Consider the following 19,222-nt stretch of genomic DNA (forward strand, 5'->3'; position numbering starts at 1 on the left):
ATGACTCTGAACTCTCGATCTCCCAGTCTCACCCTGGGAAGGTGCAGGAATTACAGGCATGCAGCCACAATGCTGAGTTCAATTATTTAACCAAAAAAGCTAAACTTTTTTTTTCTGGAGCTCTGGTAGTTCTGAGTTCATAGCCAATCTGCCTCTATCCATGTAACTTTAGTTTTTCTTATTTCTGATTTATGCTGTACTTGTAATACACCCACTATTTTAATTTCTTTTTAGATCATGTCAAACTTTCTTTGTGACTCAGTTTTCTTTGGTTTTGGGATCATTTTGCTGGGACATTAATGGGCTCATTTTCACCGCCCAGCTTCCGCAGTAACACCGGATTACTTCGAAGCCCTCCTTGGCTTCTCTGGCCTTCGTAGGCCCCACCTTTCTAGGGCTCCGTGGCGCTTCTGCGGCTGCGCGGGGCGGTGGGAGGGGGGCGGTGGGACTCGGCGCCCCGCCAGGCCCCGCCCACATCGTGCGCTGGTTCGGGCCGGCGTGCGCTGGTTCGGGCTTGGCAGCCTCGTGCCGGAAGCTGCGCTGGTGGCGGCTGTTTGTTTTCCCGCCGTTTCCAGCGCCTCGTGAGAGAACCGGATGGTCTGAGAGCTGAAGCGCGGGATCCCGAGCTGGTAGGGACGCGAGCCCGGGAGAGCCGGGCTGGAGGCCGCTGGGCCTCGCGTGGGCCCTGCCCCAGTCAGTCGGCGCCACTTAGCACCCCGCGAAGTTGCCGGAGCCCAGCCTGGTGCTGTGGCAACGGCTTAGTCACCCCTGTTTGTTTTTGTTTTGTTTTGTTTTGTTTTTTTAGACAGTTCCACACTGCATAGCCTCGGGTGTCCAGGAACTCGCTGGCCTCGAACTCACCGAGGCTGCCTGCCTCTGCCTCCTGAGTACTGGGATTAAGACATGTACCACCTCCCACTACTAGTTAATAAATTAAAGAAAATTTTACATTTACTGTGTGGCAGGGTGGGGACGTGGTTATGAGAGTGACGTGTGTGGGGGACAAAAGGCAGCCTGTGGGTCTCAGGTATGAAACCCAAGTGACCAGGCTTAACCCTCAGCACCATTACCCCCTGTACCATCTCACCTGCCTTCAGTACTTTTTAAAATTTTGCGATCATAAAATATTTTTGGGGGGCGGGGTTCGAGACAGGGTTTCTCTGTAGCTCTGGAGCCTGTCCTGGAACTAGCTCTTGTAGACCAGGCTGGCCTCGAACTCAAGAGATCCACCCGCCCCTGCCTCCCAAAGTGCTAGAATTAAAGGTGTGCTCCACCACTGCCTGGCGATTATAAATTTTAAGTGGCAGGCTTTTTTTTTTAAAGACGTGTATTCACTCTGTGACTGGCCTTGAACTCACAGAGGTCAGCTTGCTTCTGCCTCCTGAGTTCTGGAACTAAATGTGTGTGTTACCTCTCTGGGTAAGTGGCAGAATTTTTAAGGTGCAAAGTACCCTTCATTCACTCAGTAAGCCTCTAAGTAAACTGGAACTCTAAAAATGAAGAATTGTTGAGAGAAAAGGATTGTGGGAGGGAAATAGTAACTTGTTTTGTTTTTTCAATTTAAAGGATCAAGTTAATAAATATTATTAAATAACAATCATATTCAACATATTTTGCTGTGTTCTTTATAGCTCACTGCTTTATTTTTCAAATGTCAGTTTCTTCATTTAAAAAAAAAAAAAAGCAAAAACTACGGCCTAATCTGTAAAGCGAGTTCCAGGACAGCCAGGGCTACACAGAAAAACCCTGTCTTGAAAAACAAACAAGCCGGGCGATGGTGGCACACGCCTTTAATCCCAGCACTCGGGAGGCAGAGGCAGGTGGATCTCTGTGAGTTCAAGACCAGCCTGGTCTACAGAGCTAGTTCCAGGACAGGCTCCAAAGCCACAGAGAAACCCTGTCTCGGAAAAAATAAAATAAAATAATAAATCTCACAAAGTGGTCTAAAAAGATGGCTCCAGGGTAAAGGTGGTTGCCATTTATGTGGCGCTCATGATTCCCAGAATCGTTTTGGTAGAAGAAGGAACCTCCCAAAAGTTATCCTGTAGCCCCCATACTTGCCTGTGGCACATGTTTGCTCCACCTACCAAATAAATACTCTTTTTTAAAAGTCCCACATAACCATTTTATTTGGTTATATACTTAAATTATACCAAAATTGCTGTTGCTACCGGGCGTGCCTTTAAAACTAGTGCTCAGGAGACAGGCAGGTGAATCTCTGAGTTTGAGGCCAGCCTAGTCTACAGAGTTCCAGGACAGCCAGAGCTATACAGAGGAACCCTGTCTTGCAAAAGAAAACAAAAATTGCTGTTGTCAGAAAAAAACAGAATCATACAATCCCAAGTGCTGGAATTAAAGGCATGCGCCACCACCACCCAGCTTCAAAGGCTCTTATATGTAGGAACATGAGTGTTTCACAGAGTCGGGAGACTTGGGTTCTAATTGCAAGACTGCCAGTAAAGATGGAACTTTAGACAAACTAGTTTTAGTTGTAATCAATGTATGTCATCTGAGAAAAAAAGAAGAAGATAAATCTGGTCAAAACATGACTGGACTTTACACCTTCCAGACCTGTGGTGGGTTTCTGCAGAGTAGAAGCTGTGGATAAGCTGAGACTATGATCACTCCACTGTTTCCCTTATATAAAATGTGTCCAAGTGTCTAATGTGTGATCTTTCTGCTCCACTACCCTCTGTTGGCTCCTTTCTCTGCACTATTGCAAGAAACTTAACCTCTGAGCCCTGGACCTGGGGCCCAGTGGTCGTCGAGTACTTGTACAGCACCACACAAATATGGTGGCATGTCTTTCTTCTTTCTTTCTTTCTTTCTTTCTTTCTTTCTTTCTTTCTTTCTTTTCTCTTCTTTTTTTTTTTTGAGCCAAGGTTTCTCTGTGGCTTTAGTGCCCATCGTGTAACTGGCTCTTGTAGACCAGGCTGGCCTCGAATTCACAGAGATCCGCCTGCCTCTGCCTCCCGAGTGCTGGGATTAAAGGCATGCACCAACTCTGCCCGGCTGTATGTTTTCATTTTAAAAGATTGTGTTTATAATTACAAATTAGAATATGAGTTCAGCTTGAAAATTTAGAAAGCAAACAAATACAAATACAACTTACTAGTCCAAGAAAAGAAAGGCCTGGTTTCTGTTTTTCTATGACTTTCCTACTATTCTTTGTTTGTTTTTATTGATTTTACTTCTTTTTATTTTATCTGCATTAGTGTACCTGCATGTGTGTCTGTGTGAGGGTGTCAGAATCCCTGGAACTGGAGTTATAGACAATTGTGAACTTCCATGTCGGTGCTGGGAATTGAGCCTGGGTCCTCTGGAGGAGCAGCCAGTGCTCCTAAATTCTGAGCCATCTCTCCAGCCCCAGACTTTTCTACTATTCTTACACACATAAAAACACATGCTCTTGAATGTATTTTGCTGACTTCTTTTCTCATGTTGTATGTATATCCCTACAGACAAATGGAATGCCCACAAATATGTTCCCACATCCAGTAAACTACCAAAAGATAAGCAGGTTAGGCAGTGGTGGCACACACCTTTAATCCCAGCACTCGGGAGGCAGAGGCAGGAGGATCTCTGTGAGTTCGAGGCCAGCCTGGTCTACAAGAACCAGTTCCAGGACAGGCTCCAAAGCTACAGAGAAACCCTGTCTCAAAAAAAAAAAAAAAAAACCCAAACACATAGAAAAAATTAAACAAACAGTGTTACGTCAATTTTGAACAGCTATATTATATTCCACATTTTTCTTATTCTTTCTCTTTCTCTGATCCAGAATGGATTGGTTTCATTGCAACCAGTGTTTCCGAAAGGATGGGGCCCATTTCTTTGTTACCAGCTGTGGCCATATTTTTTGTAAAAAGTGTATGACTCTGGGTGAGTGACTTCAATTTATCCCAAAATGTTTTTTAACTTAGATATGAGTAACCATTTCTCTGTGTGATGTAGCAAAAAAAACTACTTAGTAGGCATCGGTGATAATGTAAATATTGTAGGCAGCTGTCCATTTTGGAGTTAAAGGACTCCATTAGTAAGAGTGAAGCTAAGGGATATAGCCAATGTGTTGGTCCTCAGTGTTCCTAGTTGTGTCAGGAAGGGCCGTAATGGATGAGAACAGTGGTGCTAAAACTGGAGTTTAATGAACAGTTTCCTATGTATTTCTTTATTTGGCAGTGCTGAATATAGAGCCTAGGACTTTGTACATGCTAGGCAAATGCTCTATCAGAAAGCTACATCCCAAGATCCCATACAATTTAAAAAATAAATTACAATGTTTATTTTCAATTAACAGATTTTTAAAATAGTTTTTGGTTTTCTTATTGTTTTTGAGTCAAGCTCTTACTATGTAGCCTTGCCTGTTCTTGAACTCACAGTCTTCCTGTCTCAGCCCCCCCAAGTGTTGGGATTTCAGGCATACACCACCATACCCAGCCACTAGTACTAGTTTTATATAATCTTCACCACAGTCCTTGGTAATAATTACTGGTACCACTATTTTGCAAATGAGGAAATTATTTCAGAGAATAAATGATTGCCAACTTTTCATAACTATCAAGTTTTAGAAAGGAAACTTGAAGACCAGGTGGAGCATGGTGGCACATGCCTTTTAATCCCAGCACTGGGGAGGCAAAGTCAGGCAGATCTTTGAGTTTGAGGCCAGCCTGATTTAACAGTCCACTGCCAGAGCTAAAAATGGAGACCCTGTCTTAAAGAAAGGACACTTTGTTTTAGAGTGTTGGAAAATGAACTCAGGACCTCTGGAAGACTGTAAAAATCACTAAGCTACACCCCTAATCCTAACTATTTTGTTTTAGTTGACAGAGGTTTTCCCACCCAGTCTTGCAGCCATTCACTCCCAAAGAAACACACTCAAGCCTACATTAACTATAAACTGGTGGGCCTATTAGTTCAAGCTTCTTATTAACTAACTCTTACATCTTACATTACCCCATAATTCTTGTCTGTGTTAGCCACATGGTTTGGTACCTTTTATCGGTGAGGCATTCTCATCTTGCTTTCTCTGTGTCTGGATGACTTGACTGCAGGCTGAGCCTTTCCTCTTTCCAGAATTCTCCTGTTCTGGTCACCCTGCTTGTACTTCCTGCCTGACTACTGGCCAATCAGCATTTTATAAAACCAATAAAATGGCAGATCTTACGAATAAGACCATTGTCCCATAGTACTTCCCCTTTTTTACTTTTCAAAACAAGAACTCTGAATCTAATCTTTTTTATTTAGCTTTTTGCCTGTTTATTATCCATAACAACTTGTAACCTACACTCTAAACAAAGATAAACATCCATAATCCATTTTTAAAAAATATTTCTTATAGTTTATTTAACTTTATTTTATGTGCATTGGTGTGAAGGTGTCAGATTCCCTGAAACTGGATCTTCAGACAGTTGTGAGCTGCCATGTGGGTGCTGGGAATTGAACCTGGGTCCTCTGGAAGAGCAGTCAGTGCTCTTAACCGCTGAGCCATCTCTTCAGCCCCCAAAAATCCATTTTTTGGGGGAATGTGGGCGTAGTTTTCTAGGATACTTCCTGCTGATTGGGGGTGCTGATAACCTTTTGGGGACCTAAAGAAAATTTAGGATTATGGTCAAATCCTGACTGGAATTTTCTGTGAGGCTTGATCATCTCAGCCAGCAATCTTGAGGCTGTTCTGTATATAGAACTCAGAGAAAACTCCAACAGAGTTCCTTTGAAATGTTGGATCATCTGGGCCATCCACTCGTATTGGAGATTTTTCAGGAGATCTTCTCTGATTTCTCTTAACCCAGAATGAATCCACAGCCTCCCATTTCCTGTGGAAAGAAAAGCAAAGCCTCTTCTCCAAAGTAACATATCTTTTGACTTAAATTTTGAAGCCAAAGCATTTTCAAAATATATAGGTTGGATTAATTCAGCAGCATTTATAATCAAATGTCTTAGTAGTTGTTGCTCCTTTCTCAACCATCAAACAACTGAAAGACAACACAATAACATGCAGTATCCAGATTCTTCGTGTATTTCCCATCTTTACATGGCTTTATTTTAAACTCTATTTCTTTTATTTTTTTTAATTTTTGGTTTTTTGAGACTGGGTTTCTCTGTGTATCTTTGGCTGTCCTGGAACTTATTCTGTAGATGAGGCTGTCCTTGAACTCACAGAGATCTGCTTGCCTCTGCCTCCCAAATGTTGGAATTCTCCTGTTATGGTCACCCAGCCTGTACTTCCTGCCTGCATTTTATTAAACCAATACAAGTGACAAAGTTACAGAGCATAAAATCACTTTCCCACAGTACACTTGGGAGGGCTGGGGGAGCTGACATGATGGTATATTACTATAGCTACTGGGGAGGCTCAGGAGGGTGGCTTACTTGAACAGAGGAGTTAAAGACCTGTCTGGCTACATACAGATCCTGTCTGAGAAAAATAACAGTAACAAAAGAAGCCTATAAATTATCAAAATTTCAGAAGAGACAATTTACCCTACTTAGGACAGGATGCTTTGATCAAGGACAAATAGAAGACATTCTGCTGCAATAGGGTTTTGAACAATAAACTGGAGTTTGCTGTTTTGCAAAGATCATTTGAATTTAAAACAGTGGGGTTTGGATAGATGGCTCAGAGGTTAAGAGCATTGCCTGCTTTTCCAAAGGTCCTGAGTTCAATTCCCAGCAACCACATGGTGTCACAATCATCTGTAACTACTTGTATGGGATCTGACACCCTTTTCTGGCCTCCACAGGCATTAGGCACACACCACGTGTGGCACACATCCATACACACAAGCAAATTCTTCATAGATGTAAAATAAAAACACATCTTTAAAAATTGCAACAGTATAATGTGTAACGACATATGATGCCATTAAACTGCAGCACAGATGCTTCCACAGAGTTGAGATTATACAGAGAAAGGTGAAAATGGTGAAAGAGGGAGCTAAAGGGGTAGGCAGTAGAAAACAATAGAAATTTCTGTCCACCAGGGTAAGAGTCCTAAACTGTTACCCTGTTGGTTCTAGAGAGCTGTACAGGTTGTTTTTCTTTTAAGTAGAATGTTTTTCACTTACTAACTCATACTGAGAACAACATGGAGGGAAGACTAGGAAAGCAACTTTATTCCCCAAGGAAAGACAAGTCAGGTTAAATAGTCTCTGGAGAACTTTTTCCATGTGTAACCCTCATGACCCTTCTGAGATATCTGCCAGTGCAATGAGACCTCACTATGGTGACAGCAGCTCACTTTGGAGTGATTGTCTCTGAAGCATAAAGCCATGTAATGCTTTTTCCTGACATGGCATTTATCTTTTTTTTTTTTTTTCTTAATGGATGAGCCCAGGGTCTTATGCACGGTAAACAAGAACTCTATCACTGAGCCTCATCTCCAATCCTGTAGCGTTTATTTTAATCATCTGCACCTGGTTAGATTGCATTTTATAAGGAAAGCTTAGAAATTTTACACTTTGCTTCTTTCAGATGCATTAATTGAAGAGTAGGAGAGTTTTAGAGCAAGACCTAGGAATATTAGCAAGGTGACAGCTGGGTGGGATAACTCAGGAACCAGCCTCTTACAGTGCCCAGGGTGTGCCCACTGTCAGGTAGAGAGATTTTAAAAAGAGTTGTCAGCTGAAAAGGTGGCTCAGTGATTAAGAGCCCTGGCTGCTCTTCTGGAGGATCCTGCACCCACATGGTGACTCACAACTGTTTGTAACTCTAGTTCCAGAGGATATGACACCTCTTCTGGTTTCCTCAGGCACCAGACATGCACACAGTACACAGACATACATGTAGGCAAAACATTCACAATAAATCTTTTTTACAAAGTCACCTACAGTGAAACTCATTGGTACTCTTACATTTATCCCAGAGCATATGCAAATGTATTCCAGTACTTCTGTTGACACAGTAGATCTACCAGTAAGTGTAGTAGTCTCAATATTCAGGAGACTGAGACAGGAGGCTTGCTGCAAGTTCAGGGCCAGCCTGGGCTACATTTATGACACCTTGTTTCAAAAACAAAGAAAAAAAAGGGAGACAAGCACAGCGCAGAGCCTCATACTTCAACACGTTTGTTTGGAAATGTTGATTTAGAGAACAGGTTAAGTTAATATCTTAATGATAATCAAAATTTAGTTAAGAGCCTGTTTTCTTCTCTTGATAGCCTACTTGACAGTTACCACATACTTTAGGAAAATCCTACCTCCTGCTTTTGAGAGCAAATATTTTTCCGTTTTTTCTCTTAGAAAAATGTGCTGTTTGTGGAAGTCGTTGCAAGCATCTGGCTCTTTCTGATAATGTAAGTCTTCACTTTCATCACAAACTGCCTCATCCAGTCCCTGGCCAGTAGGAAGAATAGACACAGATGATGAACTGCTCAAAACAAAAAGAAGAAACAAATTTGAAGATAGTAGTTGTAAAACATTGAGTTGTTTTGTTCCAGGGTCAGTATTTTCTTTCATTTTGTTGTGAATATTCTCACTGTGTATCTTTCTCTCTTCATAGTTAAAACCTCAAGAGAAGAAGTTCTTCAAAAGCCCCGTGGAGACAGCTTTGCAGTGTTTTAGTCACATCTCTCAGGTATGAGAACCAAAATAAAGAGAAGTTCTTACTGCTGTATGCTCGAGCCACCTTAGGCTATGTAGTGAGTGCTGCTGGGCATGCAGAACTCCTGTCTCCAAGAAAAGGGTGAGGGAAGTCTTTTTTTCTTTCTTTGAGACAGTTTTTTTTTTTTCTCTGTGGAGCCTTGGATGTCCTGGAACTCCGTCAGCCAGACAGGCCACGAACTCAGAGATCTGCCTGCCTTGCCTTTGCTAGAATCAAAGGCATGCACTGCCCACACCAGGCAAGGAGTTTCTCTTTAAGCTGTCTTTGTATGCAGTAGAGAGAAACTACTCTCTCTCTTTTTTTTCCCTGATACAGATCTCTACCAGTTAACTTTTTACTAACCCGGAATCTATGGTATGCTGTCAAAACCACAATCTAGTTGAATCTTGCTTTGTAGTTCCTACTTGATAATCAATTCCTGTGATTAAAGGTGCCCTAAGGAACTCTACCATCTTCCTCTGAAGATAGATACATTTTCTTAAAAATTCCATGTATAGACCTTCAAAGATAGATTTGATAATTTCATTTGTGATATGATGGAGAGATGGCTCAGTGGGTAACGGCACCTGCTGCCAAGCCAACAGCCTGAGTTCAGTCTCTGGAACACACACGATGGAATGATAAAACTGTCTCACAAAAGTTGTTCTCACCTCTTTGTGTGAGCATGCATATGTGTGTACACACATAATAAATATATAATTTTAAAAAGATTTTATCACTTCCTTTTGTTGTTATTAGACCCCAGGCCCTCTTCATGTTTGGCAAGTGCTCTACTACTTTTTTATTTGCTTGCTGCCTCTGTGTGTGTGTGTGTGTGTGTGTGTGAGAGAGAGAGAGAGAGAGAGAGAGAGAGAGAGAGAGAGAGAGAGAGAGAGAGAGAATTGTTTGTGCATGTATTTTAGGAGAGGGGTTATTTCATACCACAACAAGAACGTGGGACAACTTGCAGGAATCAGTTCTCGTCTCTTTTCCCACCACATGGGTGCTGGGATCAAATGCCTTTCCTACTGAGTCATCTCTCTCTAGCCTGAAGGCAGGGTCTCTTGTGTCTCAGAACTCACTGTGTAGCTGAGGATGACCTTATATTTCTGACCTTCCATCTTTTACCTGAATGCTGAGAATACAGTAATATTACACCCTTCTAGACTTGTATGTGCTGGGGATAGAACCCAAGGTCTCATGTACTCTACCAACTGAGCTCCACTAGATCTCCCCCCCCTTTTTTTAAAGAAAGAATCTCACTTTGTAGACTAGGCTAGCCTTGAATGCATGATCCTCTTGCCTTTACCTACTGAGTGCTGGGGTTACATGCATGTTCCAAAAACCACACTTGGCTTTAATACTCTTTTCCTTATTCTTTTGTGTGATATGTTGCTGGGAGTTGAGTCCAGAGTTCCACACATACCAGGCAAGCTTTCTACCAATATCAGTTCTTATTCTTTTTTTTAAAGGTATAATGATTATTACATGATCGGAATACTTTATTTTATTTTTTTTAATTTTGTATTTTTTTGGGGGGGGCAGGGATTGTCATGGAACTTGCTTTGTAGATCAGATTTTCTCTCAGATTCAAAGATATTCACCCACATCTACCCCCATCAGTTCTTATTCTTAAGAGAGTATAATTTGTTTTTGAGACAGGTCTCATTGTAGCTCATGCTGGCTTTGAACTTTCTAAATAGATAGCCAAGGATAACCTTGAACTCAATGATTGTTCTTCCTCCATTTCCCAAGTATTAGGATCACAGGCAAGTCCCACCACAACCAGCCTGAATAAATCTCTTCTAAACATGGAAGCTATCATCAGTGTTTCCCCAGTCCCCAGTGTGTTAACTCCGGAAATACAATAAGCAGAACTAAGAACTAAAGCTTTTGCCTGTATGCTGTCTTAGTCATTTGGATGAGCCATTATATTTGAGGTACTACATTTAGTGTTATGAATAGATAAAATCCAGCTGAGACTCAAGGAGAAATGTAAAAGAGGTCAGATGAACAAGGGAAAGAGCAGACCTTTGGTTAATATTTAAACCCATAGTTAGTTAATGATCAGTTAAGAAATTATATATAGTCTGAATCTTAACCTGCCTAATCATGGGACCAATTATACATGGTGAAGTAATCAAGGTAAAATAAATAGTAAGGGTCAGTTAATCATCACTTCAGTGAAGGGTCAGTTTGGTAAAGTCAGCAGTCTGGAAATGTATTTTCCTAATCTGTAAAGTTGAATAACTGAGGTAATACCTTCCCCTAAACTGTGTCACCCCAGCTTCTGCTTAAAGTTTCTTTCTTCAGAAGGATCTTCCCTGGCATCTTAGAAGCAGATCCAGCTCCCCCTGCTTCTTGTTACTTCTCATCATAGCTCCTGTCTGTACCATCGTCTTATGTGTTTGTTTATTGTCTGACTCCTGCACTGAAATGCAGCCCCATGAGTACAGAGATTTGTCAGTTTTGTTTGCTGTTCTCTTTGAATAGTTTCTTATATGGAATGAACATCTAAAACATTGTCCTTAGATGAACAAATGGACTGTTGCTCTAAATGTCCATTTCTGTTCTCTGTAATGACCCAACAAGGACATTTTTTTCTGCTCTGCACTAGTTGTTGATAAAACTGCCTGTTTTGAATGCTTGACTACTCTAAATTTTTCAAGGAAATTTAAGAGCCTGTAAGGACCTATGAGTTTACTTCTATTCCTAGACCATAGATCCCACCTTTACTCAAAACTAGGCACCTTTCAAATGTGTACAGTATTGTGCCTTCTCTAGTGAAGCCTTCAATGGTTTCTGCGGCACAATTTTGCCTTGTCTTTTATACCCTACATTGCCTTTAACTCTGCAAAATACTTAATTCTAAAAATGTGATTTACTTGTTCACATTTCTGTTCTTCTCACTTTTCAAAGGCAGCTGCATCTTTGTTGAACTCAATATCTAGCTAGATGTCTGACCTAAATTGTGTTCATAAGAAATGTTTTGTAGAGCCAGGTGCAGTAGTGCATCTTTTAATCCCCACACTAGGAAGCAGAGTTAGGAAGACAACCTCTGTGAGCTTGAGGTCAGCCTGGTCTATATAACAAGTTCCAGGACAGCCAGGACTACATAGAGGCATCCTATCTCATAAAACAAAAACAAACAAATAAAAAATAGAAATGCTTATAAGTGACTGAATATGTAAGGCCAGTTAAGAAGAAGGTTATTTAAAGTAAGGTCAAAGAAGTAGGTGTATGTAGACCCTGGCAAGACATTTACTTTTCTTTTAAGTGAAGTTATACCATTGGAATGTTTGCACAAGGAAACAACATTATATAATGTATAATTTTAAGGTGGATGTTGAGTGACTGAGCCATAAATAAGGTTAAGAGTAGAGGCAGGAAAACCAGTCAGGAGGGAAAAATCTAAGCAGACTGTTTTTGAATCAGTGGTGGCAGCAGAAAGGGAAAAAAGGCGTGGAGGTTATAGTTTAGTGACAGAGGCCTTTCCCAGCAAGGAGAAAGGCCGGGGTTGATTCTCAAGCAACACACACACACACACACACACGAGAAAAGACTGTTATTTCTCTGTTTTGTATTCTAGAAACTCAAGGACAGTTTTTTTTTTATTAATGTTTAAGAAAAAAACATAGTATAGGTTAGGTAAAAATACCAGCAGTTGCCAGGAGAAGGTAGAGAAAAAGTAATGCTTTTTGACTTAGACATTAGAAATAGACAGCTTACTTTAAAGGGGGAAGGGCTGGAGAGATAACCCAGTGACTAAGAATACTTATTCTTTTTTTTTTTTTTTTTTTTTTGAATTTTCGAGACAGGGTTTCTCCGTAGCTTTTGGTTCCGGTCCTGGAACTAGCTCTTGTAGACCAGGCTGGCCTCGAACTCACAGAGATCCGCCTGCCTCCCGAGTGCTGGGATTAAAGGCGTGTGCCACCACTGCCTGGCTAAGGATACTTATTCTTGCAGCAGATCTAGATTCAGTTCCCAGCACCCACGTGGTGGCTCACAACCATCCATAACTGCAGTTCCAAGGATTCAGACCCACTCTTCTGACCTCACAGTTATATACATAGCACATATATATTGAGGCAAAACACTCATACACAAATAATAAATGAATAAATAAATAGATGGGAGGGTTGGAGAGATGGCTCAGTGGTTCAGAGCACTGGCTGCACCTACAGGGTTACTCACAACTGTCTATAATGGGATCCAGTGCTGTCTTTTGCTATGCAGGTGCACATGCAGATAGAGCACTTATACATAAAATATATAAATAAGTAAATCTAAAAAATATTAAATAACTAAATAGGAAAGGACTTCCAGGAATGGAATTAGGGTAGGGAGCTGATGAAAGCCCAAAAGATTGCTTTTTTTTTTTTTTTGGTGGTGGGAGAGGTAGAGATGTTGGGTTTTGTTTTTGTGTTTTAGGGTTTGTGTGTGTGTGTATAGCCGTGGCTGTCCTAGAGCTTAGTATATAGGCCAGACTAGCCTGTAACTCACAGAGATCCACCTGCCTTTGCTTCTAAAGGTGTACAATACTACACCTAGAAAATAATTTATTTTTTAAAAAGTTAATAAGTAATATTGCTTGTGCAAAGTGATAAAAAGGTTTTTAACCTTGTTTTGATTGTTTCCTCAGAAATCTACAATTATTTCTTTCTGGCTGATTTTCTTCTGGATCTGCCAGGAAGATATAGACACATTAGGTTTTAGATGCTTCTCAGAAATCCAGGTGGAGAAGTCAGGAAGGTTCAGCTCATTCTGGAGTTCAGAGCATAGGAAAGAACTGAGATACAAGTTCTTATCTTGCCAGAAAATTATGTTTGAAGAGAAGTGATGGGTGTGGGTCAGGGTAAGATGAATGTTCGAATACCAGAGCCATGTATCCATCCCTGTTCAAGACACTGTGTCCATCCTACTTCCCTGACCCCTAACACATACACACAGAGCAAATACTCTTGGGAACAGATCAGATCATGTAAAAGGAGTCCCTTCACTATCTAGCAGTTAGGTGCAGGAAGAGAAATTAGGAAAACTGCAGTCAGAAGTAAAAACGAAACTATGTGGTGCCCCAGAAGTCAAGTCAAGGAAGGAAAATGTTTTCTTTCAAAGGTAAATATAGTCACTGAGTAAGGCACTGCTGAGAGATGAGTCATGTGAGTAAAAGTTGAGGCTGACTGGCTTTAGCAAGATTACTGCCATCCCCCACAGAGTACCTGGAGTCAAGTCTTAGCACCATATTGGACTATCTATTTGTCTGTCCTGTCTGTTTCAACTTCTGAACTTTTCACAGCCTTCTGTGGTCTTGTTTCTAACTCTTGCGTTAAAAACTGCCCCTGCGCCAGGCAGTGGTGGTGCACGCCTTTAATTTCAGCACTTGGGAGGCAGAGGCAGGTCGATCTCTGGGAGTTCGAGGCCAGCCTAGTCTACAAGAGCTAGATCCAGGACAGGCACCAAAAACTACAGAGAAACCCTGTCTCGAAAATCAAAAAAACAAAAACAAAAACACCTGCCCCTGCTAAGGGTATCGGCATTCTCATCAAAATCAGTGAATAATTTTTATTTCTATTCTAACTGATCTCTTAGTCACATCTGAAGTCTGAGTTCTCTACTTAGAAATGTTCTTTGGCTATCTTAACCAACTCTACTGTTCCCTTTTGAGGTTCATCTTCATCTGTACATCTCCTAAATAGTTATATTTCTCCGAATGCTATTTTTCCTCGCTTTTTATAAGTGCCATGAATAATTATAGTGATATATTATTTGTGTTTTAATAAATAAAGCTTGCCTGAAGATCAGAGGGCAAAGCAGCCACATTAATTACCATTCAGGACAGGAAGTAGTGGCACATGCGTTTAATCCCAGCACTCAGGAGACAGGCAGTCAGATCTCTGAGTTCAAGGCTACCCTGGGCTACACAAGATCAATCCAGAAACAGATCCAAGTGGTAGTGGCTTAGTGTTTAGGAGTCACACACCTTTAATCCTAGCACGAGGGAGGTGGATACAGGAGCGATATGGCTGGGTGGAAAGAAAAATATAAAGGGGAAGAGACAGGAACTCACTGGAGTATGGAGTCTAAGGATCCATGGAGACAGGATCTTGCCTTTTGGTCTGAAGATTTGGTGGAAATAAAAGGTCTCTCTAGTGGTTAGCTGCTTTGCTTCTCTGGTCTTCAAATTGAACCCTAATATCTGCCTCTGGGTTTTTGTTATTCATGCAACAGATAATTTTATCTATGCCTATGGTTTTAATTATCAACTTGAGAATGATTTTTAACTCTGCTATCTCTAGTAAAGATGTTAGCCTATGACCTGGGGAATTTAGCTCAGTTGTTAGACTGTTTGCCTAGATGCACAAAGCCCTGGGTTCAGTCCCCAGTACCGAATTAACTGGGCATAGTAGAAAACTCACATAATCCCAGAACTCTAGAGGTGGTAGCAGGAAGATCAGAAGTTTGAGGTCATCTTCACTAGTTAGAAGCCAGCCTGGGATATATGAGTCCCCATCTCAGAAACAGAAATGTCACAACCTTACATGTGATCTTAGAAATAACATCTTTGTCCAGTATACTTAAGTTAGGTCTTTCTTCATTCTCTATCATACAAAGTTTATTTTTGGTGGCACTGGGGATAAAGCCCAAGACTTCATGAACACTAGGCAAGTAGTAATCTACCACTGAATTACAACTTCAGCTTGCTAACCCTCTTCATCCCCTGAATTATTATAGTTGTCAGTTATAGGCTGTGTAGACTCTGAGCTCTATGGAGATCAGACCATTTTCCTTTTGTCTGATCCAGCACTAAATCCTATTAATTCTGTCTCTAAAATATCTCATAACAGTCAACTGTATCTACAGCCTCGCAATTCAGGTCACACATAGTTTCTGATTTGGATTACTTTAGTAGCTTCATAATAGATCTTCTGTTCTCCAGTACCTTTCTTTTGCTATCTTTTCTTTATATTGAAGCCAGAAGAACCTTTCTAAATGAAAGTATGGTTGTTGTATTTACTTACTTATTTATTGTGCTGGGAATCAAACCTTGGGCTTGGTGTATTACTGACAAGTACTCCACGACAAACTTAAGAATTATTTGTATAAATAATTTTCTTTTTTGCCTCTATCTAGAACATTCTTGTCATTAAACATATACCTGGATAAATACACACTGTACCTACACTGTATTGTGTTATACATTTTTGCTTTCTTCTCCATCCTTCCTTGAAGGCAATAACAGCATCAGAGCTATTAATCTTATAGCTTATTAGCTCCTGATAAAATATGAACAACACAGAAGGATTTAATAATTATCTTTAAGAAGAATTAATAGGGGGCTGAAGAGATGACTTGGTGGTTAAGAGCACTGACTACTTTCCCAAAGAACCTGGGTTTGAGTCCTAGTACCACATGGTGGCTCACAACCATCTGTAACTCTAGTCCCAGGGAATCTGATGTCCTCTTCTGTCTGGTTTCCCCAGGCACTGAATGCACATGGTTCACAGATACATATGTGAGCAAAACACATTCACATAAAATAAACCTTTTTTTGTTGTTGTTTTCTTTTGGTTTGGTTTGGTTTTTCATGACAGGATTTCTCTGTGTAGCCCTAGCTGTCCTGAAACTAGCTCTGTACACCATGAACTCACAGAGATCCACCTGCGTCTGCTTCTTGAGTGCTAGGGTTGAAGGTGTGTGCCACCACTGCCCGGCTAATAAAAATAAATCTTAAAATATAAAAGAATCAGTAGAGTCAGACATTGTAGTACATGTCTTTTTATTCTTAGTACTTGGGAGGTAGAGACAGGCAGATTTATGTGAGTTCAATGCCAGCCTGGTCTACATAGCAAGTTCCAGCTCAGCCAGGACCACACAGTACAACTCTGAATGTTCATCTCTAAAATGTTGTAAAGTGGTAATACTAGGAATATGGTAAGAATAGGAATCTGAGGAGAGCTGGAACTTTTCAAGTAGACTAGGCAGGCTGGCTGGCCATTGAGTCCAGATAGCCTTGTCTCTGCCTCCCCAGTGCTGGAATTTCATGCACAGCATTCTGTCTTACCTGGTCCTGTAGCCCTTCAACCCCAAAGAAGCACACAGAGGGTTATATTAATTATAAATTGTTTGGCCTCTTAGCTCAGGGTTATTATTAACTAGTTCTTACAACTTAAATTAACCCATAATTCTTATCTATGTTTAGCCATGTGGCTTGGTACCTTTTCTCAATAAGACAGTCTCATCTTGCTTCCTCTGCTTCTGCCTAACAACTGTCTGCCCGTCTTTCCTCTTCCCAGAATTCTCTTAGTCTGATTGCCCCACCTATACTTCCTGTCTGGCTACTGGCCAATCATTGTTTTATTAAACTAATAAAAGTGACAAATCTTTACAGTGTACAAGAGCATTATCCCATAGCAACGCCCAACTTTTTAACACATGGGTTCTGGGAATCAAACTTAGTCCTCATGCTTGTGACAAAGTGCACCTTACTAACTAAACTATCTCCTCAGCCCCCTTGCTTTGGATAATAAGGTATTTTTAGAGTTTTTAATGTGTATATTCAAATCTATGCTCTTTGCATCCCCATGGTGATGTCAACTAATTTTTTTGTTGCTATGACAAAATTTCTGATAAAAACTTAAATTAGGAAAAGTTTATTTTGGTTCACAAGTTTTAGACTTTGGTCCATGGTCACTTACTCTGTGACCCTAAGCCTGTAGTGGAGCAGTAATCATGTTGTTTTGTTTTAAATGAGGCCTAGTAGAAGGAAGTTAGATAATTTGGAACATGTCCTTGAAGGGAATATAGAGACCCTATCCCCTTATATTTGCTTCCCAGCAATTTAAAGTTGAGGGCTTCCTATGCTACATGGTCCCACTGTGACTTGCCACAGGTACAAAACTCAGGTTACTTGGTGATTTGAATGAGAATATCCCCCACAGACACTTGAACACATGGTTCCCAGATGATGGTGATGTTTGGAGGTTTAGGAAATACAACCTTCTTGGAGGAAGTACATCACTAGGGGCAGGCTGTATGAATTCAAAGCCTTTTGTCATTCCCTGTTCACCCTCTCAGCTTTATGTTTGTGGTTCGGTATGTGAGCTTCCTGCTCTTGCTGCTTTGCCTTCCCTTTAGCGTCATGGAATTTAACCCTCTGTATCAGTAGCCCAAATACATTTCTTGTCTTGACATGTGTTGTCTTTGCCATGGTGTTTTATCACAGCAAGAGAAAAGTACCTAATCCTCTTGGTAATCATAGACTGAAACCTTTGGAACAACAAGCCCAAAAAGTCTCTCTCTCGTAAGTTATTTCAGGTATTTGTCACTAAAGATGATGAACAAAATTCAGGTGTCTTCCATTTCCTCTCTCCAGTCTTTTGATAGACCTAACTCAGAACTGAAGTTTTACATTGTTCTCCTCAATAAATAAAAGTTATGTTCTATCTGACTGCAGTGGTGACACCTTTAATATCAGCAATGGAGAGGCAGAAACAGGTAGATCTCTGTGGGTTAAAGGCTAGCCTAGTCTGTAGCAAGTTCCAGGATAGTCAGGGATATATAATAAGACCTAGTCTCAAAACAAAAAGAGTTATGTTCTGTGTGTTAAATACAATTTATAGAAAACTTGGATTAGACTGAGCTGTCACAGTAAACTCAACAGAGCAAACCAAATAAAAGTTCCACACCACCAAGCCTAAACTAAGTTATTTGATTGCCTAAGAAGGTGGAAAGGGAGAAGAAAAGAGGGAGAATAGTCAACTCTAAACATGCCAGTTTTATCCATCATGATAAAGAGATCCCTTCTGCTTTATCTTTATAAGGAAATTTACTTTGAAGTTACTAATATGAAGATAGCATAGTAGTATATACTTGTGACTCCGGGACATGGGAGGTTGAGACAATAGATCATGAATTCATGATCAGCTGGGCTACGAAGAAAAATCCTGTCTTTAAAAAATGTATTTTTTTTTGGAAGGGAGATTTTTGATAACAGTTTCTAGTTCTTTGCGACTAACAGGTCTATTTAGATCATTCACCTGGTCTTGGTTTAGCTTTGGTATATGGTACTTATCTAAAAAAATGTCCATTTCATTTGCATTTTCCAGTTTTGTGGCATACAGGCTTTTATAGTAAGATCTAATGATTCTCTGGATTTCCTCTGTGTCTGTGGTTATGTCCCCCCTTTCATTTCTGATTTTATTTATTTGCGTGTTCTCTCTCTGTTGTTTAGTTAGTTTGGATAGGGGTTTGTCGATCTTGTTGATTTTCTCCAAGAACCAACTTTTTGTTTCATTGATTCTTTGGACTGTTTTCTGTGTTTCTATTTTGTTGATTTCTGCCCTCAGTTTGATTATTTCCAGTCTTCTACTCCTTCTGGGCACCTCTGCTTCTTTTTTTTCTAAAGCTTTCAGGTGTGCCATTAAGTCCCCAATGTATGCTTTCTCTGTTTTCTTTAAGTGGGCACTTAGTGCTATGAACTTTCCTCTTAGCACTGCTTTCATCGTGTCCCATAGGTTTGAGTATGTTGTCTCTTTATTTTCATTAAATTCAAGGAAGACTTTAATTTCTTTCTTAATTTCTTCCTTGACCCAGGTGTGGTTCAGTAGTTGACTGTTCAGTTTCCATGAGTTTGTCGGCTTTCTGGGGG

General features: G+C 40.6%; 1 protein-coding gene across 1 annotated transcript in view; it reads left to right on the forward strand.

Moving 5' to 3' along the window:
* The first annotated feature begins 3,779 nt into the window (after positions 1-3,779).
* Rnf212b (ring finger protein 212B) overlaps positions 3,780-19,222 on the forward strand; it is a 44,588-nt gene continuing 29,145 nt past the window's right edge. The window contains exons 1-3 of the mRNA XM_050126169.1: positions 3,780-3,879; positions 8,235-8,287; positions 8,494-8,568. Of these exons, the coding sequence (XP_049982126.1) occupies positions 3,780-3,879; positions 8,235-8,287; positions 8,494-8,568 (228 nt within the window). The remainder of the gene's footprint in view (positions 3,880-8,234; positions 8,288-8,493; positions 8,569-19,222) is intronic.

This window comes from Alexandromys fortis, unplaced genomic scaffold, assembly GCF_014885135.2.
Source record: "Alexandromys fortis isolate MF-2015 unplaced genomic scaffold, M_Fortis_MF-2015_v1.1 scaffold_258, whole genome shotgun sequence".
Lineage (NCBI taxonomy): Eukaryota > Metazoa > Chordata > Mammalia > Rodentia > Cricetidae > Alexandromys > Alexandromys fortis.